General features: G+C 41.0%; 1 protein-coding gene across 1 annotated transcript in view; it reads right to left on the reverse strand.

The window, feature by feature from the left end:
• Window positions 1–16425, reverse strand: part of LOC123791300 (cytochrome P450 2C41-like) — a 34329-nt gene extending 17904 nt beyond the window's left edge. Inside the window, exons 1-5 of the mRNA XM_087862885.1 lie at window positions 16171–16425; window positions 15245–15407; window positions 14925–15074; window positions 10707–10867; window positions 2340–2516 (exon numbers count right to left, since the gene is read on the reverse strand). Coding sequence (XP_087719011.1) covers window positions 2340–2516; window positions 10707–10867; window positions 14925–15074; window positions 15245–15407; window positions 16171–16338 — 819 coding nt within the window. The 5' untranslated portion in view covers window positions 16339–16425. The remainder of the gene's footprint in view (window positions 1–2339; window positions 2517–10706; window positions 10868–14924; window positions 15075–15244; window positions 15408–16170) is intronic.
• Window positions 16426–23654: the final 7229 nt, after the last annotated feature.

A 23654-nucleotide genomic window follows, 5' to 3' on the forward strand; every position in this document is an offset into this window, starting at 1 on the left:
GTCAGAGCCCAGGGTAGTGCAGAGGGTTCCGAGCATTAAGGAAATCCCTCAAAATATGAGCAAATACAAAAACATTCATATAGGTGTCTTCTTCTGGGAATGTGTCCATACTTTGTGGGTGTGTGTTGCAATAAAACTTTATTTATAAAAACAGGTGACCTTTGCCAGTCTTTGGTCTAAATAAAAGTGAGAGGGGAATAGTGTTGGTAAGCCACCACATTTTTGAATATTATATAAAAACAACAAGAGAGGGAGCTCTATAAAGTTAGAAAAACCATCCTAAACCACACGACTCCTTCTAAAAGTTGCAGAAAACAACTGTCATATAAAAATAAACAGAAAATTATTAAGGTAAAATCTCATAAAAAGTTATTATTTCCCAAAAAAGAAAAAGAGAGGTGCCTGCGTGGCTCAGTCCGTTAAAACGTCTACCTTCAGCTCAGGCAACGAAGCCTGGGATCAAGCTTCAAGTTGGGCTCCCCACTCAGAGGGGAATCTGCTTCTCCCTTTGCCCCTCCCAAAACTCGTGCTCTCTCTCTCTCTCTGTTTCTCTTTCAAATAAATAAATACAATCTTATATAAAAAAAAAAAGAACATTTTGCCCACAAAGCAGCTCAAATTGTAACCTACTATTCTATTTTTTAAATAAACCCTACACCCAATGTGGGGCTCAAATTCTTGGCCCTGAAATCAAGAGTTGCATGCTCGGGACACCTGGGTGGCTCAGTCGCTTAAGTGTCTGCCTTCAGCTCAGGTCATGATCCCGCGCTCCCGGGAATGAGTTCCACATCGGGTTCCTTGCTCAGTGCGGACCCTCTTCTCCCTCTGCCTGCCTCTCCCCTTCTTGTCCACTCTCTCTCTCTTTCTGATGAATAAATAAAATCTTAAGGGGAAAAAAAGTTGCATGATCTAGGTGTCCATACTTTTAATCAGATTCTCAAGTCAGCTGATCACCAGAAAGATAAAAATCATTGCCCTAACAGCAGAGAAGGTAGAGTTTCATCTTCCAGTTTTGTCAAACCATTCCACCACCTTCTTCACTTCATTCCACCTAGAATACGTGATTTGAGCAGTCCACCTGAAATCCAGGGACAATTCTTTGACAATCACCTTCATCAGCATCTTCGACTCCTTGCCATCTCAGCCTACTCACTGGTTTCTCATTTCTGCCCAGAGCTACAAAGTGATTGCATAAAGTAATGGTGGCCTCGGGTGAAGGAATTCCCTTCTCTAGAATTAGCTCTTTACATTGCATTTTGGATTCTGCCTCTCTCCAGTTCAAGGAGGACGTTGCATCTATACAAGTGTCCTTGTGGCATCTATATTACTTCTGGCACACGATTTCCAGCTTGACCCTATCACTCAGCAAATTCACGATTCAGATTTACTACCTGAATCTTTCACTCTTTGATTCAATTTCTCAAATACGATATCTGTTTTTATTATTAAAATTCCCCATAGAGTCGCTACTTATCCTCTCCACCAACTAAAACCTGTCTCTATACATCTCTGAGATGTGACGAGATGGACAATTTGATTTTATTTCAGGATCCTCTGTATTTCCATGGTCCAGACTTTCATCAAACCAAAGTCAAGAAATGAAAAATCTCACAGTTGGTCCTTGGCTCCCATTCTTATCATACAGATCATTCTACAGGACTCCCAGGATAATTTTCCCCAATAGTTATTTGCATTCCACTCTTGTTCTAGCTCATACATCTACCTGATCAAATCAAAACGTTTCATGCCAACATTCAGGTTTACAGATACTTGACAGACACCAACATCCAACTCTACGTCTGTCCAAATCCATTTTTGGTTCCACTCAGTGAGGATTTCCCTTTCCCATCCATCTAATCTCTTTGCCAACACGCACTTCAGAACCTCTCATCACACCATCTACCAATCTGAAATTCCCGCCCCGATTCCTTACTGCAAATATTTGAAGATCTACATCAACCCTCAGGACAAGCAGGAAGCCCAGCTAGGTTAAACCCTTCCTTCTTACTCTCCCACACGCTGTGACATGATCACATATACCTTCATTTTATGGCTCAATATGTTGTAATTTCTAACTGGTTTGTGTTTTATCTCCCCTAAAGTGTACATTCTCTCTCTCTTCAGGTAGAAACTTATCCAATAGGTTCCACGTATTCTAGTTATTTAACAATTCAATCTTAGATTGAATGATGCTCCATGATGCTCAATCCAGATCCATGCATACATTAAGTACCTAAATTTCTTCACTGATGATTTAAACGTCCTCATAAGTACAGAACTAGTCAGTGAACAAAAAAAGAGCAAGCAAACAAATAACAGTTCTATCGTTGACATTTTACCTGTCCCATTTTCATCAGGAAATAATCAATGAAGTCCCGAGGATTGTTAACGTCCAAGGATTCTTGGTGTTCTTTTATTTTCTCCAAAACATATTTTTTTATACAATCAGAATTTCTTAATATTGTATGATGACTTCCTGGGAGATAGTCAATGAGAGCAGGGAAGCTATTGTAGACCTAAAGATTAAAAAATGTATATCAAATTTTAAAAAATTAATGAAGACATATATAAAATATGGCAAGCCCTGGTTAAAAATTAAGATGAAGAAAAAATGGTCTCTGTCTTCTGGGGGAGCATTTTATACTGTGGGTATGAAGTAATTCTCTATGCTCACAGAGATATGTGAGGGAGAAAACTCTGACTAGATGATGAAACATGACAATAATTTTCTATACTCATTCATCAACCTTATAGTATTAAAGCAACTTTACGTCAATTCTCTCATTTTTTTTAATACAAATTCATCCCTACAACCTTGAAATAAAGAATGCCATCATAAAATGATTCACATTTTGTAGATAAAGACTGAGGATAAAGGAGTTTGGACAACCTGATATACAGCACAAAGTTACTCCCTCATCAGGCGTCCCTGGCAGCATCTGTGGTCCTAAACGTTTTCTCTGCTTAAGGGAGAAAGTCTCTTCCTTCCTAAATTAGCATATTTCTGCTAAGTAATGGGATGAAGAGGGCACTAAGTGTGAGTGGAGGACAAACCTTACGGGCATGGGAACCTTTGAGCAAGGGCCTGGATGCAAATTGAGTGCTATGGGCATGTTTCTAGGCAGTCACCACAACTAGGCTTTGGGATTTAGCAGAAAGACCACTGGCCAAGGAGTCAATAGGCTTGAATTCCACCAACTCCATTTTTGGATATTTGTCTTCTTATCTGTGACATAAAGATTTCAACTCTCTTTCCCAGATTCACTCTCCATGACACTTGCCCTGAGCAGGAGTGTGGTATTCAAAAATTCACCTCACTGAGTATGACCAATGAAAATGTCAGAGTAGACAGTTCCGAAGGCAGGACACTCCAAAAACAGGCAGAGAATTTTGGAAAAACCCATGAGAATCAACTTGTCAGAACTCAAGAAACCAAAGTCTACAGCTAGGCAACTTGAGGACGCTGCCCTCCGCAGAGGGTGGCTCTTCTAACTTACCACTCTCAGAGGTTTCCTCTTTCTGCTTCAAAACTGGCCTGTCACCCTCACATGCAAAGCCACTGAACGTATTGTTGACAATATTCACCTTAGCAAGGCCCTTTCTCTTATTAGAGATGCTCACGATATCCTTTACGAAATTCGACCCAAACACGTGTACAAAATGTCAACTCGGGGGGAGTTAAGATGGCAGAGGAGTAGGGGACCCCTTTTTCAGCCGGTCCCCTGAGTCAAGTTGGATAGGTTACCAGACCAGCCTGAACATCCACGGAATCAGCATGAGACGCAGGAAGATACATCTGGATCTCTACAAATGAACATCTCCAGCGCTGAGTACTGAGGTACGAAGCGGGGAGCCGTGAAACCGCACACAGATATCAGAAGATAAACAGAACGGGGAGGGAGCCACCGCGTTCGGGGGCCGGGAAGCGGTAGCGACCTGCACGGGGGAGCAGGCGGACTCGCGGACCAGCACCCGCGAGAGAGCAGAGTGGAACCGTGAGCCGAGGAACGCGCGCCACCAGACTGAAAACTAGAGCTCCGGTGCGCTCACTGGAACCAGACTGACACCGGGAGCTTGGGGAGCGCGCGGGGGTGGCTGGTGACTGGCGGTGTTAGAAACACAAAGGACAGAGACGCGCGGGCCCTGGAAATGGGGGCTGGGACAACGGGTGTGGGGCGCACATCCCGGGACGCTGCAGGCTTGAGCAGCACCAACAGAAACAGAGCTAAAGTGGCCAGAACATCAGTGGAGAACGGTCCGCGATCTCTCTGTTTGAGACAGAGGCAGAGATTCGGCCACTGCTGCTCGGACTCTCAGAAGAGGCACAGCAAACTGCCAGGGAAAACCACCAGAGAACAAAAGCCTGGAAATACCAGCTCGCAGTGTGCCCATCCCCCTCCCCCTCGCAGGGGACACAGAGACTCTACGCAAACAGGGTTGCCTGAGTGTCAGCACAGCGGGCCCCTCCCCCAGAAGACAGGCTGAAAAATCAAGAAGCCCATATCCCAAAGTCCCTATAAAGCAAGGGTGCACGGTCTGGCTCCCGGTCAATAATTTGGGCTCTGGACAACCCCGCAACCTCTCCTCATCAGAACGACGAGAAGAAGAAATCCCTCCCAGCAAAGAAAAGACAATGAGTCTGTGGCCTCAGCCAAGAACTCATGGATATGGATATAACCAGATTAACAGAAATGGAATTCAGAGTAACAATGGTCAAGATGATATAGACTTGAAAAAAGTATTAATGAAAATGTTAATTAGAATATAGAATCTCTAAGGGCAAAAATGAGAGCAAATCTGGCAGAAATTAAAAATTCTATGAACCAAATGCACTCAAAACTAGACGCTCTGATGGACACGGTGAATGAGGCAGAAGAACGTATCAGCGAATTGGAGGATGGGCTGTAGAAGAGAAAGCTAAAATAGAATCTGGACTTAAAAAAAATCCATGCTCAAGAATGTAGGTTACGGGAGATTACTGACTCAATGAAACGTTCCAATGTCAGAATCATCAGCATCCCCGAGGGGGTGGAGAAAAACAGAGGTCTAGAAGAGATATTTGAACAAATTGTAGCTGAAAACTTCCATAATCTAGCAAGGGAAACAAGCATTCGTGTCCAAGAGGCAGAGAGGATCCCTCCCAAGCTCAACCACGACAAACCTACACCACGACACGTCATAGTGCATTTCGCAAATATTAGATCCAAGGATTGAAAGTGGCCAGGGCAAAGAAATTTCTCACATACCAAGGCAAAGGTATCAGAATTACGTCAGACCTGTCTACACAGACCTGGAATGGGAGAAAGGGTTGGGGGGCCATTTTTAAGGCTCTTTCAGAGAAAAACATGAAGCCAAGGATCCTTTATCCAGCAAGGCTGTCATTCAGAATTGATGGAGAAATAAAGACCTTCCAGAATCGCCAGTCATTGACCAATTTCGTAACCACGAAACCAGCCCTACAGGAGATATTAGGAGGTTCTATAAAAGGAAAAAGGCCCCAAGAGTGATACAGAACAGAACGTCACAATCTATAGAAACAAAGACTTTACTGGCAACATGAAATCATTAAAATGAATCTCTCAATAATCAGTCTCAATGTAAATGGCCTAAATGCTCCCATAAAGCCACAGGGTTGAAGATTGGATAAAAAGACATGACCCATCCATTTGCTATCTACAAGAGACTCATTTTGAACCTAAAGATACATTCAGACTGAAAGTAAAGGGATGGAATACCATCTTTCACGCCAATGCACCTCAAAAGAAAGCTGGGGCAGCAATTCTCATATCAGACAGATTGGATTTTAAACTAAAGACTATAGTTAGAGACACAGAAGGGCACTATATTATTCTTAAAGGATGTATCCAACAAGTGGAGATGACAATTATAAATATCTATGCCCCCAACAGGGGAGCAGCAAGAGACACAAGCCAACTCCTAACCAGAATAAAGAGACATATAGATAAAAATACGTTAATAGTAGGGGACCTCAACACTCCACTATCAGAAATAGACAGAGCACCCATGCAGAAAAGCAACAAAGAAACAAGGGCTTTGAATGCCATACTCGACGAGTTGGACCTCATAGATATATATAGAACACTACACCCCAGAATCAAAGAATACTCAATCTATTCTAATGCCCATGGAACATTCTCAAGAATAGACCATGTTCTGGGTCACAAAACAGGTCTCAACTGACAACAAAAGAATGAAATTATTCCCTTCATATTCTTAGACCACAACGGTTTGAAATTGGAACTCAACCACAAGGAAAAATTTGGAAGAAACTCAAACACTTAGAGACTAAGAGCCATCCTGCTCAGGAATGATTTGATAAACCAGGAAATCAAATATCAATTTAAACAATTTATGGAGACCAATAAGAATGAAAACACAATGGTCCAAAACCTATGGGATACTGCAAGGGCAGTCCTAAGGGGGAAATACATAGCCATCCAAGCCTCGCTCAAAAAAACAGAAAAATCTAAAATGCAGTTTTTATATTCCCACCTCAAGAAGCTAGAACAGCAACAGAGGGACAGGCCTAATCCACGCACAAAGAAGCAGTTGACCAAGATTAGAGCAGAAATCAATGAATTAGACACCAGGAGTACAGTAGAGAACATCAACAGAACTAGAAGTTGGTTCTTTGAGAGAATCAATAAAACTGACAGACCACTGGCAAGACTTATCCAAAAGAATAGAGAAAGGAACCAAATTAATAAAATTATGAATGAAAAAGGAGAAGTCACAACCAACACCAATGAAATAGGAAGGATCATTAGAAACTTTTATCAACAGCTTTATGCCAATAAATTAAGAAATCTGGAAAAGATGGAGGACTTCCTGGAAACCTATAAACTACCAATGCTGAAAGAGGGAGAAATTGATTTTTTAAACAGGCCAATTAATTATGAAGACATTGAGTCAGTGATAAACAACCTTCCAAATAACAAAACTCCAGGCCCGGATGGTTTTCCTGGGGAATTCTACCAAACATTCAAAGAAGAAATAATACCTATTCTCCTAAAGCTATTTCAAAAAATAGAAACAGAAGGAAAGCTACCAAACTCATTCTATGAGGCCAATATTACCTTGATCCCCAAACTAGGCAAAGACCCCAGCAAAAAGGAGAATTACAGACCAATTTCCCTAATGAATATGGACGCCAAAATCCTCAACAAGATCCTGGCTAAGAGAATCCAACAGTACATTAAAAGGATTATCCATCATGACCAAGTGGGATTCATCCCTGGGATGCAAGGGTGGTTCAACATTCGCAAATCTATCAGTGTCTTAGATTTTATCCAGAAGGAAAAATTCAGGAACCATATGATCCTCTCAATTGATGCAGAAAAAGCATTTGACAAAATACCGAATTCTTTCCTGATTAAAAAACTTCAGAGTGTAGGGATAGAGGGTACATTCCTCAATCTCATAAAAACCATCTATGAAAAGCCTACTGCAAATATCATTCTCAATGGGGAAAAGCTGGAAGCCCTTCCCTTAAGATCAGGAACACGACAAGGATGCCCACTCTCGCCACTATATTTCAACATAGTACTAGAAGTCCTTGCAACAGGAAACAGACAACAAAAAGGGATAAAAGGTACCCAAATCAGCAAAGAAGAAGTCAAACCGTCTCTCTTCACAGATGACATGATACTCTATATGGAAAACCCAAAAGAAGCCACTCCCAAACTATTAGAAGTTATACAGCAATTCGGTAATGTGGCGGGATACAAAATCAATGCTCAGAAATCAGTTGCATTTCTATACACGAACAATGAGCCTGAAGAAAGAGAAATTAGGGAATCCATCCCATTTACAACAGCACCAAAAACCATACGTTACCTTGGAATTAACTTAACCAGAGACGTAAAGGATCTATAGTCTAGAAACTACAAATCACTCTTGAAAGACATTGAGGAAGACACAAAAAGATGGAAAAATATTCCATGCTCATGGATCGGAAGAATTAACATAGTTAAAATGTCCATGCTACCCAGAGCAATCTACACTTTCAATGCTATCCCGATGAAAATACCAAACATTTTTCAAAGAACTGGAACAAATAGTTCTTAAATTTGTATGGAAACAGAAAAGGCCCCGAAACACCAAGGAACTGTTGAAAAGGAAAAACAAAGCAGGGGGCATCACAATGCTGGATTTCGAGCTGTACTACAAAGCTGTGATCACAAAGACAGCATGGTACTGGCACAAAAACAGACACAGAGACCAATGGAACAGAATAGAAAACCCAGAAATGGACCCTCGGCTCCTTGGGCAACTTATCTTTGGTAAAGCAGGAAAAAACATCCGGTGGAAAAAAGACAGTCTCTTCAATAAATGGTGCTGGGAAAATTGGACAGCTACATGCAAAAGAATGAAACTTGACCACTCTCTCACACCATACACAAAAATAAACTCGAAATGGATGAAAGACCTCGATGTGAGACAGGAATCCATCAAAATCCTAGAGGAGAACATAGGCAGCAACCTCTACGACATCAGCCAAAGCAACCTTTTTCATGACACATCTCCAAAGGCAAGAGAAACAAAAGATAAAATGAACTTGTGGGACTTCATCAAGACAAAAAGCTTCTGCACAGCCAAGGAAACAGTCAAAAAAACTAAGAGGCAGCCCACAGAATGGGAGAATATATTTGCAAATGACACTATAGATAAAAGACTGGTATCCAAGATCTATAAAGAACTTCCCAAACTCAATACACGAGAAATAAATAAATAAATAAATAAATGGGCAGAAGATATGAACAGACACTTTTCCAATGATGACATACAAATGGCTAACAGACACATGAAAAAATATTCAAAATCATTAGCCATCAGGGAAATTCAAATAAAAACCACACAGAGATACCACCTTACGCCAGTTAGAATGGCAAAAATTGACAAGGCAAGAAACAACAATTGCTGGAGAGGATGTGGAGAAAGGGGATCCCTCCTACATTGTTGGTGCAAATGCAAGTTGGTACAGCCACTCTGGAAAACAGTGTGGAGGTCCCTTAAAAAGTTAAAAATTGAGTTACCCTATGATCCAGCCATTGCACTACTGGGTGTTTACCCCAAAGATACAGATGTAGTGCGGAGAAGGGCCATTTGCACCCCAATGTTCATAGCACCATAATCCACAATAGCCAAATCGTGGAAGGAACCGAGATGCCCTTCAACAGATGACTGGATTAAGAAGCTGTGGTCCATATATACAATGGAATATTACTCAGCTATCAGAGAGAACGAGTTCTCAACATTTGCTGCAACATGGACGGCACTGGAGGAGATAATGCTAAGTGAAATAAGTCAAGCAGAGAAAGACAATTATATGATTTCTCTCATCTATGGAACATAAGAACTAGGAAGATCGGTAGGGGAAGAAAAGGATAAAGAAAGGGGGTAATCAGAATGGGGAATGAAGCATGAGAGACTATGGACTCTGAGAAACAAACTGAGGGCTTCAGAGGGGAGGGGGGTGGGGGAATGGGATAGACTGATGATGGGTAGTAAGAAGGGCACGGATGCATGGTGCACTGGGTGTTATACGCAACTAATGAATCATCGAAGTTTACATCAGAAACCAGGGATGTATTACTGTATCATGACTAACATAAGAAAAAAACATTAAAAAAAAAAGAAAGAAAGAAAAAGGCAACTTGAAAATGGTGGAAAATCTTTGTGGAATTTTTAATTTGCCCTGGTCCCACCTCCTTCCTCAGTTTGGCAGTGGTCTTTACAAGGGCAGCTTCTTGTGTGGGATTCTGGTTTCCAGTGCAAGAGACTGGAGCAGACCTTACAAAAAATTGTCTTTTCTCTGTTGCAACTTCTCTGGGGCAATCTAAAGGACTGACACAGACTCTTGTCTTTGTTTCATCTGACCTAGAACTCAGGGTGGAGAGCAGCAGGCATGTCTCAAAAACTCTATAAGGCAAATGAATAACCCACAGCCTCCTGGGGCAAAGACTAGTTAAGGCATATGATAGGGCACCAGAATCCTGGGAGGACAAGCTGGGGAGAGAGTATCTTCTGGAAATTAGGAAAATCAAAACTACCCATGTATACTGAGGAACTTAGACATTTTAAAATTTAGAAAGCAGAACATAGGCTAAGAAGAGACCTCAGAAGACCCTAAACTTTCACCTCTGGCTGATCTTGGCTCAATGTAAGCAACAAGACTGAGAAGGAATTGAACACAGTCTGATGAAAGCACTGAAGGAGGGACCCAGCCCAGAACCAGTCTGGAAGAGTTCCTTCCTGCCTGCCTGCCTTCCTGCCTTCCTCCCTTTCTCCCGCTCTCCTTCCCTCTCCCTTTCTCCCTCCACTCGCTCTTTCTCCCTTCTTTTGAGCTCATCACATTCAAGGAAAACTCCATCAAAACACTAGCTGAACGCAAGTGAAAGGAACAGAGATTTCAGAGACCACACATGATGAAGAAGAGACTTAGCAAACATGGTCCAGAAAAGTCACTAAATAAACAAACATCTATAGCCTACAGAAAGCAAAAAGCAAAACAAACCTGCAGCACACAAAACAAACAAAACAAAACAAAGCTCAAGGAGGGGAAGAACCTCATTTCCACAGTTATCACATTTTAATATCCAAAATGTCCAGTTTTCATTCACTTCTCAGCATGGTCCATACAGAACTTTGGATTTGTCAGAGAAAAGAGAGGATCTTGACCTCACCTGGATCCATGGGGAGCTCAGAATCCTGAGGTTTTCATTAAGTCTTTCCAGGATGCCAAGTAGAGCCTGATCAGTATAATCAAAACGAGTCTGGAAAATAACGGAGCAGATCACATTGCAGGAAGCACAGCCCAGGACAAAAGTGGGATCGCAGGGTAAAGCTAAAGAACAGGGAAGATGTAGAAAATACCATTAAAATACACATATAAAAATCTTTGTTGTTGATAATAGGTAAAGGTAATGTTAGAATCTCTAAAGCAATATCTACCTAGCAATCCCCTATCGGCGGAAATTTCAGCACGCTTACAATCATCACTTTTCCCTGAAATGGGAAGTCCGTTCCATCCGAGTTTGTTTAATAACAGTCTTCCAAATACTCCGTTTACATCACTACCCTTGTTTACTTGGTTCTGACCCAAGGTGACTATTACTTTGAAGAGCAAAAGAAAAACTTTAAAGAAGCCACTTTTAAAAACACTTCATGGGGCACCTGGCTGGCTCAGTAGGTGGAACGAGCACGGGACTCTTGATCTTGGGGTCATGTGTTCAAGCCCCACCTTGGGTGTGGAGATTACTTAAAAATAATAATCAAAATACATTTTAAAAAAACACCTAATAATTCAACTCATCAACGCAGAATCACAGCTGTCCGGTATGATTGTACACTCCGGTAGGAGGGAAGAAATAGCCAGGGACCTGGAAACCTTTTATACATAATGCAGAGCTGAAGCGAACTATGTGGAAAATCAGCAGAGGAAAAGATTAAAGCAAGAAAGAGGATGGAAAACTTCAGGCATTTTAATGGAACAAACATGAAAAAGCAAAAGTTATCCATGTTGTATGAGGAAAAAAACTAACACTAATGAATAAATATTATAGTACAGATTTGTTTGCCCAAAATCGGAGTAAAATAAGAAATCTTCATTTCAAACTTAAATCACAGCTAAGGCAAAGAAAAAAGATTATATTAGTAAATAGAGTCCTGGGGTGCCTGGCTGGCTCAGTGGGTAGAGCATGTGACTCTTAATCACAGGGTCATAAGGTCAGGCCCCACGTTCAGCATGGAACCTACTTAAAACATAAAAAAAGGAAAAGGCAATAAATGGAGTTCTTGTATTTCTTTATTGCGATACAGAAAATAATAATTTTCTTCTCTAGGAAATTGTGTCCATCATCACCAATCAAGCCCCACATGTATTTAGACAGCCTGCCCTCTTGTGGAATTCTGGAGTATTTCTATATATAACCATTAGCAGAAGACCATAGTTAAAAATCTTTTAATTGGATTATCATTTGGGTCAATTCTGTCATTGCACGGATAAATTAAAGTAGAGGAAAAGTTTGACTTTTTAGTGAGAAATATTTAAACAAAATTGTTGTAATCAAATGATTAATAAACTTTATATTAAAAAGGCCCCCAAATACACATCACTGACATAATTAAGAGTGAACAGAATCCAAAATGAGGAGGAAATGAAAGGGAATTAAAAAATAGGAAACGTGTTTAGTTAACTGTTTCTATCTCAGAATCTTTTTCAGTTGAAAGACTTGAAGACACTAAGCTTTCAGAAAAACTTATTTTAGAAGTTAGGGGATAATTTGGGAAGGCCTTGAGATCTGTGTGTGTGTGTGTGTGTGTGTGCACGCGTGTGTGCGTGTGTGTGTGAGATTCACAGCTAACATTTGGTTTTTAGTCTTTCACTTCATTTGACAGAGAGAATTTTAAGAAGGGTAATTTGGAATCCAGACTAAAATCAGATTCACTGGGACAAGCACTTCACAGGTCACTAGAGCTGGCAGAGGGGGTTAAATAATTATCCTAAAGGTTCAAATCCTGGGACTCCTAGGTGGCTCAGTCAGTTAAGCATCTGCCTTCAGCTCAGGTCATGATCCCAGGGTTATGGGATCAGTCCTGCATTGGGCTCCTTGCTCAGTGGGGAGTCTGCTTCTCCCTCTGCCTGCAGCTCCCCCTGCTTGTGCTCTCTTTCTTTCTGACAAATAAATAAATAAAATCTTGAAGAAAAAAAAAAAGTTCTAACTCCAAATCCAACGGAGTTTTAAAATGCAAATCTGTTTTAAAATGCAATTCTGTTTTTATTCAGATGATGAGACCAATAGATCAGGGAAGACAGCCACTGAAATGAGAGTTTGTTATTCATAGCTCCCAGCATCACACAGGGACACCTGGAGAAGGACCAAGGTAGGTCAGGAGGCAGGAGGAACAAGGGGAGAGCATGAGCCAGAGCCCTTACTGGGGTTTTCATGAGAAGAAGTGAGCAAGGCAGGGTAGGTATGCTGAGTAAATTTAGGACTGGATAGCTTGAACAACTGCAGAGGGCTATGGGCTATCGGGGTGTTGACTGGTTGTCTAGTAACTGGCCCTGGGTTCATTTAGAGCAGGGAGAGTATTGGCTTGGTGTGTGAGAATTTGAGAAGGAGCAGCTTGGGGGCCTGGGCCTTGGATAGGTTGATCTACAAATCAAAGACATGCTCATAGACAAGATGTTTGCTCTATCTAATAATTAGCTACCCCTAGGAGGGGAGGTTGCTCCCTGGTTCTGCAAGGCCCCTAGGATGTCAGAACATCCCAAAATAGTGAAAATTTAAAACATGATTAACAGACCAATAAAGGAGAGTAAAATAAGGAAAGCTGAAAACAGAGCCAAATAATAAGGAAGGCAGGGTAAAGAGTTCTTAATGATAGAGAAATCCTGTTAAACAAATCATTTTATAACCCGGTATCTGTGTAAGTTTCAGGATTATGCTCTAGCATGTATTTCTTAACACATATTGAACAGTGTTAGAGAAAATAGGGAGCAACATTGAATACCTTAAACTGATCATTTTAAAATAGTTGTTCACACTGGTGAAGCCACTCTGTAAAACAGTATGGAGGTTCCTCAAAAATAGAACTACCGTACGATCCAGCAATTGCACTACTAGGTATTTACCCGAAGAATACAAAAATACTAATACAAAGGGATACACGCACTCCGCTGTTTATAGCAGCATTACTGACAATAGCCAAATTGTGGAAGTAGCCCATGTGTCCATCGATAGATGGAGAAAGACGATATAGACTACACACACACACATATATATATATATATATATATATATATATATAGTGTATATATATATGTATATTGTGTATATACATGTGTATATATGTATGTGTGTACATATATATATATTTACATGTATATATTACACAAAATGAAAAACTACTCAGTCATAAAAAGAATGAATTCTTGCCATCTGCAATGACATGGGTGGAGCTAGAGAGTATTATGCTAAGCAAAGTAAGTCAGAGAAAGACAAACACCACATGATTTCACTCATATGTGGAATTTAAGAAACAAAACAAATGAGCAAAGGGAAAAAATGAGTGAGAGACAGAGACAGAGAGAGAGAGAGACAAGCCCAGAAACTGACTCTAAACTGTAGAGAGCAAACTGATGGCTGCCACAGGGGAGGTGGGTGGGGGGATGGGTGAAGCAGGTGATGGGGATTAAGGAAGGCACTTGTGATGAGCACTGGGTGACATATGGAAGTGCTGAATCGTTACATTGTACACTTGAAACTAATTAAAAAAAAAGGATGTTCACTAACTGGAATTTAAATAAAAACTTTAAAAAAAGAGTTGTGGACAGGGAAATCACAATTGATGAGGGCAGCACTAAAGATGCCTAAGCAATGACAACCATAAAAACAAGTATCTTTACTGGCCAGAAGGGTGACATGGGCCTTGGAATAAACCCTCAGAAGATCAGTGATGTTGACCAAACACGTATAGACCAACTACGTAAAAGCACATGTCACTGGTTACAGGTGCTCCATAAGGGTGTGAGGAAGTCATTTCCACTGTGTCCACTTGACAAGTATTCCCTGGTGACATACACGTTCTGAAATAGTTAGCTCACATTTCCACTGTGGGAAAAGTACTGTTCTCTAACTCTTTGAAAAAAACGAGTCCCCAAATGTTGCACCTTCATTGCGTAATGATGTGGAAATAAACAAAATTGGGACAGAAAAGGATTAAATGACCATTTACGCCCACACGGTAGTCATAAAAGGACACATAACAATCATAGACACACAAAAGCTCCCTTGGCTCTCTGCTGCACACCCTCTGTCCACATGAGAACTGAAATGTTTCCAAGGACATCAGTAGACAAGAGAACAGCCTGCCAAGGTCAGAGCTATAGAATAACCCACCATTGGTTTTTCTCAACTCTTCTACAAGGTGGCTGGCTTCCTCCTGAACTCGGCTCTCAAGGTCACTCTTCCCCATCCCCAAATTCCGCAGGGTCATTAGGGAGAAGCGCCGCATCTCCTTCCATGTGTTTCCACTGGCGAAAACGATTCCTACCAGAGAGGAAACAGAAACTGAGAGGGAGGTCCTAGGCAAGGAGGAGGAAGCTCAAACTCAGCAGCCCTGCAATGGGCCAAGTTCTGCTGACTTGCTCTTCAAATCAAGGTTTTCCATCCTTCGCAACCCCATAACCAGTGCTGAACATCTGTATATGCACACCTACCGTGTCCCCTATTAACTTTTTCATTTATCGGCCACAGTCCTCTTGCAGAAAACTCTTCTCCCAGGTCCATCAGGGCTTCCTTGATTGCTTCATACCCATGCAGTACAACAGCGGGCTTCATGCCAAAATACAGAGTGAATACAGGGCCATAGGCTTTTGAGAGCTGAGAAATTCCAAGAAAATGTATATATTAGCAATTTAATCTATATTCTGTGCATGATTTTGTGTATTGTGCATGGTTAAGCCTGATATCATCATCATACTGTCGATGTTTTTATTCTGCCAAGCACGGCTTCAAATATTTCTGGATTTTATATATAAAGATTGTTAGAGCTGACATTCTAGAGGGCCTCTGATGTGACAGGCAATGGCCCAGGGAATTGGTACTCAGATTATTACAACTAATTATCATAGCAACACCTTGAGCAAGGTTTATTTATCCTATTATACAGACAAAGAGACTGAAGTTCAAAGAATTTCCTGTATATTTCCACTGTGTAATAACAGAACAGCCAAACTTCAACCCTACTTAACCAACCTCTGATGTCTGAGCGACTTACAAGTCTCCGGTGCCTACCTTGGGACCAGTACCCAGCTGTTCCAGGATCACCTGTAAAATTCATCCCTGGAGGTTTTTTATTTTTTATTTTTTTAAAGGATTTTATTTTTAAGTAATCTTTGCACCCAGTGTGGGGCTTCAACTCACAATCCCAAGATCAAGAGTCGCACGCTCTACTGACCTAGCCAGCCAGGTGCCCCTTATTCTACTATTCTTGACAATACTTCAGAAGGAGTATTTGCTTTACATCCATATCCTGATATTTTTACCTTAATGTAATTAATTTTAGTAAATATATTTTACTTAAAAGTAGTGGTTAACCTACATGCCCTTTGTAATCTGCTGGAGGAGCATTAAGCATACTTACGTTGCTTAAGGATTTGCTGATGTCCTTCACATCTAACTGCAGGATATTTCCAATGAAAGGCAGAGGCGTGGGGCCAGGCGGGAGCTTCCCCTTTCCAGAGCTCTGTTTCCAGAGGGAAAGGAGAAGCCAACAGGAGAGACAGAGCACCAGAAACACGACTGGATCCATGGAAGCATTCCCTTCTTGGACAACTGTGAGCTTGAAATCTAGAGCTTTTGTAACACTGCCTACTAATTCAACATGTGTCTCTGACTCATAAAGAAACCAATCAGCTCGATTTACTTTAATCTCTCTTTTGAAAGGACTTTGGCCTACTGATAAAGATACAAATATAGTGTTCTTTACTCTTCTTTTGCTTCTGTCTAATCCTATGCCCTGAGATTCTGGTCCAACAGGTCTGGGATGGAGCCCAGGTACTGGTAATGTTTTTGTTTCTTGTTTTTGCTTTTTAAAAACAGTATAAAAAACACTACAGGTGGTTCCAACTGAGAGCCAGTGAAGTAAATTATTTAATCACAAAGACTGTAAAACATTCTGGATTCTCAGAATAAGGACCAGTTGAGAATTTATGATTTTGGGGGAAATCCTTATGTATAAAAAGTTTATCCTTTTAATGCTTTTAATACACCAGTATGTATTGTCCTAGAAAATGAAAAAGCCTTTTGAAATATTTTAGTGTACTGTACTACCATCAAACATAAACTAGGTAACATAACTCTTGATCGTCCAAATATGTACCAAATAATTAGCTAATTAAATTTATATATATTTACCATCAAACTCTTGTGCCAGCACCGCCCCCCCCCAACACAGAGAAAAGGAATTTTCATTTTACAAATGGAGAAAGGGAAACTTGGAGGCAACAGGAGGCCCATCCAGTGTTGCACAGCTTCTAGGTGACAAAAATGGGATTTAAACTTAGATCTTTTGAGGCCCATTATGAAGCACTATGGCTTACACCACAGCTGCCTCAACTATTATAGGAAAACAAAATCGAACCCCCAAAACATTAGTTCCTCTCTATGTATACCCCACTGACTGTTCACAAAAGAACTGGCTTCACTAAGTAGAAGCCTTTATTTGATTCCAAGGATAGAAGGGCCAGAGGTTCTCAAGACAAGAAAAGATAGGGATTCTCCACTTTCCATCACTGCAGAGGTGAAACTTTCTCAGGTAATTAAGAGCCAATCTCAGAGAATTTAGGAGGCAAGCCTTGAGAAAATGTGGTTTCCCCCACCTCACAGTGACCTCCAGACATAACTTGTGTTTTTGTTTTTTGGGTTTTTTGGTGTACCATTTTCAAAAATAATGGAATGAAGTATGCACAACAAGGAAGGCAAGGTTTTGAATCAGAAGGCGTGGCTTCAGTAGAGAATAGGATGCAGGCAATTCATTAAATAGACCCACAGGACTGGCGCCACCTGGCTGGCTCAGTGGGAGGGGCATGTGACTTGATTTCGGGGTTGTGACTGCAAGCCCCACGTGGGGTGTAGAGATAACTTAAAATCTTAATTAAAAAAAAAAAGACCCAAAGAACCACCACCAGATGCAGACCTGAACAGATGACAGTGGTCATGAGGATCCAGACATCACTGGAATGATAGCTGTACATTATCACATCCCTTGTACAAAGGGACGTTCCGTAAACATATTTGTTCTAAATTGCTCAATACAGTTATTTCTAAGCTCTTTTATTAAAGAAAATTAAGTTTTATCGAGACCCCAGTTACACAGTATTTTATCCCTCATGATTACAGGGATATTGACAATTTATGGAATTTTCACACCTATCTCTTTTTTGATAGTTACCTTACCTAAGATGAAATTATTCCCATTTTTTTACAGAAATGCATATTCTGTATTTTGTTACTTAACAACTTACACACTTGAACCAAAAAAATAATTTGGTAAAACATTTAACAGTGTGAAGATTCTCTGCCCTCTTAATAGGGAGTAGAATCATTAAAGAAATCTTGCCTTAGGAAGAAAATTAAATTGTGGATACATAGTGAGGAATAAATCTAGTCAATTATATTGGTGGGCTAGGGGTTGGGGGCAGATGGGAGAATGATTTATGATTATAAACAATTTACCCAAGTGAGTTGATCGATTTTCATATATTCTCAACTAACAGCATTTACGCATCTGTTTTATCATCATTATTATTATTACTGAAGTACAGTTGCAATACAGTGTTGCATTAATTTCAGGTGTAGGATGGAGATATTTGACAATTCTGTACATTACACAATGCTTACCCCAGTTAAGTGTAGTCACCATCTGTCACCATACAACATTATTACAATATTATTGACTATTTAAGCATCTGTTTTTGTTTTTGTTTTTTTTAAAGATTTTTATTTATTTATGTGACAGAGAGACAGCCAGCGAGAGAGGGAACACAGCAGGGGAGTGGGAGAGAAAGAAGCAGGCTCCCAGCGGAGGAGCCCGATGTGGGACTCCATCCTCGACCGCCGGGATCACGCCCTGAGCCGAAGGCAGACGCTCAACAACTGCGCTACCCAGGCGCCCCTAAGCAACTGTTTTAAAGAGGAATTGACCATGAATTTTTCTTCTTAGACTGCAATAAAGTTAGCTCTGCCTCAGGAGCCGGCTAGACAAATGCATCTTTCCTGCATCTGTCCTGCTTTAGACCTAGCGGACTGACCGTTGAGACCAACAGATTTCTTCCATTGGCATCGCCTGTGACCAGGCACTCAGCATGCCAGGAACTGCTGGGAAAATGTGGTATCTGAATGTCAGCCGAGTTCTTGTAAAATATCCTCCCTCCTTCTTGATACACACCCTCACTTTTCTATCCACAGCCTGAGGCTAATGGGTCCTTCTTCTGAGACCCCAACACTGTTACATATTATACCTCCATTTCCATTATGTGGTTATTTATTTTTAACAATATTTTTTAATTATATTATGTTAGTCACCATACAGTACAAAATTATTCCCATTTTAAGGATGAGGCAGCTGGGTCTCAGGGCTGTAGCACCGTTGCCAAGGACACACAGAACGCACATGGTAGAGCTCAGAGGCCACACGCCCTGAGTGGCGCACGCTTCCCTACAAAAAAACATTCAGGTCAAGTAAGTTTCTCCACATTCACTGAATGCTTACTGAGTATGATTCAGCATTCAATGACTTAACTTCATCAGTGACTTTCAAATAAACTTTTGAGTAAATAATGGCAACACAGGGTGGTTATAACAGGGGTCAGGAGAGATTTGTACCTCTAGAACTTGAGTCCAGGCGTTGGTGAAGCTTCGTAATTTATCAAGGACAATGAAGCATTAATTTGCTGCCTGAATCACAGCTCTAGATCTGACAGTCACACTACCTAATGAACTCCATTGGTGGTTGTGTTTTGTTTTGTTTTGAATGTAGGCTCCATGTGGGCCCAGCATGGGGCTGTAACCGATGACCCAGAGATCAAGAGTTACACTCTCTACTGACTGAGCCAGCCAGGCGCCCCTCCATGGCTCTCTTTACAGCAATCAGTTTTATTACTTGGGAGACGGTGTCCCTGCTTTGCTCCTCCTTCCTCTTGCTGAGGCTCCTGCCTGACTCTTTCTCTTTATAAAATGGAAGAGTGACAGATGATTCAAGATAGATGGAATCAGAAATCCCTAGTGGAATCCCTACGTCAGTTTTTGGAGTGAGGAACTGGTGACTTGGTGAGGTGAAGTGCCATCAACGCATCAAGTACAGCACCTCGTCTTAGAATCCAGCTTTCCAGGTCCCAGGTCAGTAACCTTGCACAGTGAAGGGATTTCCCATCACTGCCCATATGGGTGGTCAGCGGGGTATCAGCATGAAGCCTTCCACAGTGAGAGTACTACAGACTTCAGTTAGGGTAGAAGTTGCTTTTTAAAGAAAACTTTCAGGGAAGTGTAATACACATAAAGTCCTAAAACTTCGGCTCAGTGAGTTATCATCTGATCATATACTGTGAAACCAACACACAGGCCAAGAAAAATTTTGCCAAGACCCCAGAGTCCCCATTATGCCTCCTATTCAGAACTTTCCCCCTCACTAAATGTATCCAGTATCACATCAAAGGTTAGTGTTGCCTGCTTGTGAACTTCATATAAACGAAATCATACATTTAGTATTTTCACTTCATACTGTTGCAAATAGCACCTTATGTTTTCTTATAGTACCTTATAACTATTCCACTACTTTTTCCCATCATATTGTGACGGACACATGGGTTGACTCTAGTTTGAGACTATTATGAATAGTATTAATTTCCTATAGATGGTTTTTTTTATCCCAACGTATTGGTTTTCTTTCAGTATGCATCTACAAGTAGAATTGCTGGAGATGCAGGTGTTCTCTGTAAGTAAATACTGCCAAATAATTATCCAAATGGTTGAAAAGTTTTAGTATGAGTTGCTAGTTACTCTACTTTCTTGCCAACATTATGTATATTCAGTTTTCCATTTTAAATATTCTGACAGATATGTAATAGCTCACCGTAGTTTTAATTCATGTTTCCATAACACTTCATGATGCTGACAGCTTTTTCAGATGTCCATTGATAATATCAATTCTTCTTTTGTGAAGGGTTTGTAGTTTAGATATTAGCCCATTTCGGGGCGCCTGGGTGGCACAGCGGTTAAGCGTCTGTCTTCTGCTCAGGGCGTGATCCCGGCGTTATGGGATCGAGCCCCACATCAGGCTCCTCCGCTATGAGCCTGCTTCTTCCTCTCCCATTCCCCCTGCTTGTGTTCCCTCTCTCACTGGCTGTCTCTATCTCTGTCAAATAAATAAATAAAATCTTTAAAAAAAAAAAAAGATATTAGCCCATTTCAGGCTTTATATGTGTGTGTGTGTGTGTGTGTGTGTGTATATATATATATATATATATAAAATACATATATACATAAAGCCCGTACAAAGAATTTTCCTTATTTTGATCATTTGTGAGTAAATTCCTGACCTGAAGTTCCAAAACAAAAATATTTTGGTATTTCCTAAAAACAATGCAATTTTCCCATATAACCATAAAAAACTTTCAAAATCAGGAAACTAAAATTGACGCATTAGGACGACTCAATCCTCATTTCTATTAATGCTTCACCAAAAATCCCCATGATATCCTTCATATTCAGTTCAGAATCCAGTTCAGAACCTATAATCCCATGTTGCAAGAAGTCGTCATGTCTCCTTAATCTGTTTCAGTCTAAAGTAGTTCCTCAGCCTTTCCTTCACTTCCATGACCCTCCCACTCCTGAAGATACATGCTGGGTATTTGTAAAATGTCTCCTGATTTGGGTCTGTCTGGTATTTCCTCATTATTAGACTCAGGTTATGAATCTCTCCCCCCCCCCACCACCCCTCAAAGATTTTAAGTAATTTCTCCCCCCAACTTGGGGCTTGAACTCACAACCCTGACATCAAGAGTCGCACATTCCACCAACCGAGCCAGCAAGGTGCCCCGAGATTATGCATCTTTGACAGGAATATCGCAGAATGCCTTTTCTTCTCATTGCAGCCTGTTAGATGACAATATCAATCTGCCCATTATGTGTTCACTTTGATTACTGAAGGGTGCCTGGGAGTCTCTTCCACCATAAAATTATTTTTTATTTTTAAAAACGATTTTATGTATTTAAGAGTGCACAAGCAGGGGGGAAGGGGCAGGAGGAGGAGCAGATTCCCTGCTATTCAGGCGACAGCATGCAGGGCTCAATCCCAGGACCCTGGGATCATCACCTGAGCTGAAGGGAGACGCTTAACTGACTGAGCCACCCAGGCACCCCTTAACAGCATTTGTAATTAAGAAATATTCTGGGGGTAGACTCTTTGAAACTATATAACTATTCAACAAGTTTTCAATGGTATTTATATACGATTATGAAATCAGGCGTTCGATTACTTTCATAGGTCACAATCCACTGTATCATTATTTTGTTCTTCAAATTGTCTGATGGGATTCTTTGCTCTTTTCACATAACCCCATCAATCTTTGAGCAATTCCTTATTTTCTAATGGAGCTATATATGCCGGTCTCATTTCATACTTCTCCGGCCCTGACTCCAATCAGCCATTTCTCTGGAGTCCTGGTTCCTAATAAAAAATGTGGTTTAGGGCCACCTGGGTGGCTCAGTCAGTTGAGTCGGCCTTCAGGTCAGCTTGTGATCCCATGGTCCTGGGATCCAGCCCCACACTGGGCTCCCTGCTCAGCGGAGAGTCTGTTTCTCCGTCTACCCTTTCCTCTGGCTCATGCTCTCTCTCATAGATAAAATCTTAAAAAAAAAAAAAAACAACCCAAAAAACAAAAAATGTGGTTTAGAGGTGCTCCTGGGTGGCTTGGTCAGTTCAGCGTCCACCTCTTCGGTTTCTGCTCAGGTCATGAACCCAGGATCCTGGGATCAAGCCACACATCAGGCTCCTTGCTCAGCGGCGAGCCTGCTTCTCTCACTTCCTCTCCTGCTCCCCTCTGCTTGTGCTCTCCATCAAATAATTAAAAAAAAATCTTAAAAGAAATTAGAACTCTTATACTCTGCAGGGGAGAATGTAAGTTATACCCGCTTTCGGAAAGGACAGGCAAGCATAACATTCCTGTGACCTCTACAGACCAAGGGTTGAAGTGACAGGAGCACCAGCCTCCCAGGCTAGTGCTATCAGATCTGACCCATCCGAGAACCCCAGGAGGGCAAGTTCAGAGGTTCAGAGAACATTAGGTCCCACCTCTTACCAAAACTAGAGGGCTCTTCTCAGAAAATGAGTTTAGTTTACATGACCCCTGAACCTCCCAGGAGCATGTACTTTTCCACCAGGATTTTAAACTATACAGGGGAACTTTCTGCAGAGTTCACAGAATTCACTGGGCATCCAGAGAAGAAAAATAACCCTACAAGCAGCTCTTACATTATTCTATCAAAAATTCTCATTTTCAGAGCCCTAAAATATTTTGCCAAAATTTAACTGTTTTCCTTTTTAATTTCTAAGTTTTTAAGTTATATTATTGCTCATTTTCACACACTTGTCATAAATGCTCTTAAGTATTAGATGACACAAAGTTTCTGCAGTGAATGTCAGCTCTATTCTACACAGTGAGTACATCCGTTGTTAGTATCTTAAGATTATTGTGCAGTACTGTCTTGGGTGCCTTCCTTGATCCAAAGATCTAGGAGTTACAAAATTTACAAGCAATTGCTCTATTTAGTTCACACTTTGTAATTATCCTGCAGTGGGGTTATAGGAAATAATCTACATTACAGTAATTTTTTTAAAGGTTGAGAATCTTTTATAGTCCAAAATGGAGAATTTTCATTGTTACCAGGTCACCTGCTGATAACATCGGTAGGACATTTAAAATTACATCACTCCTCTATTCCTGTGTAAGTAGGCTCCATGCCCAGCATGGGGCTTGAACTTGGGACCCTGAGATGACCTGAGCTGGGAGCAAGAGTCCGATGCTTAACTGAGCCACCCAGGTTCCCCTCCCCTATTCTTATCTATAG

Source organism: Ursus americanus, chromosome 6 (genome assembly GCF_024610735.1).
Source record: "Ursus americanus isolate L20-20 chromosome 6, mUrsAme1.1.p, whole genome shotgun sequence".
NCBI lineage: Eukaryota > Metazoa > Chordata > Mammalia > Carnivora > Ursidae > Ursus > Ursus americanus.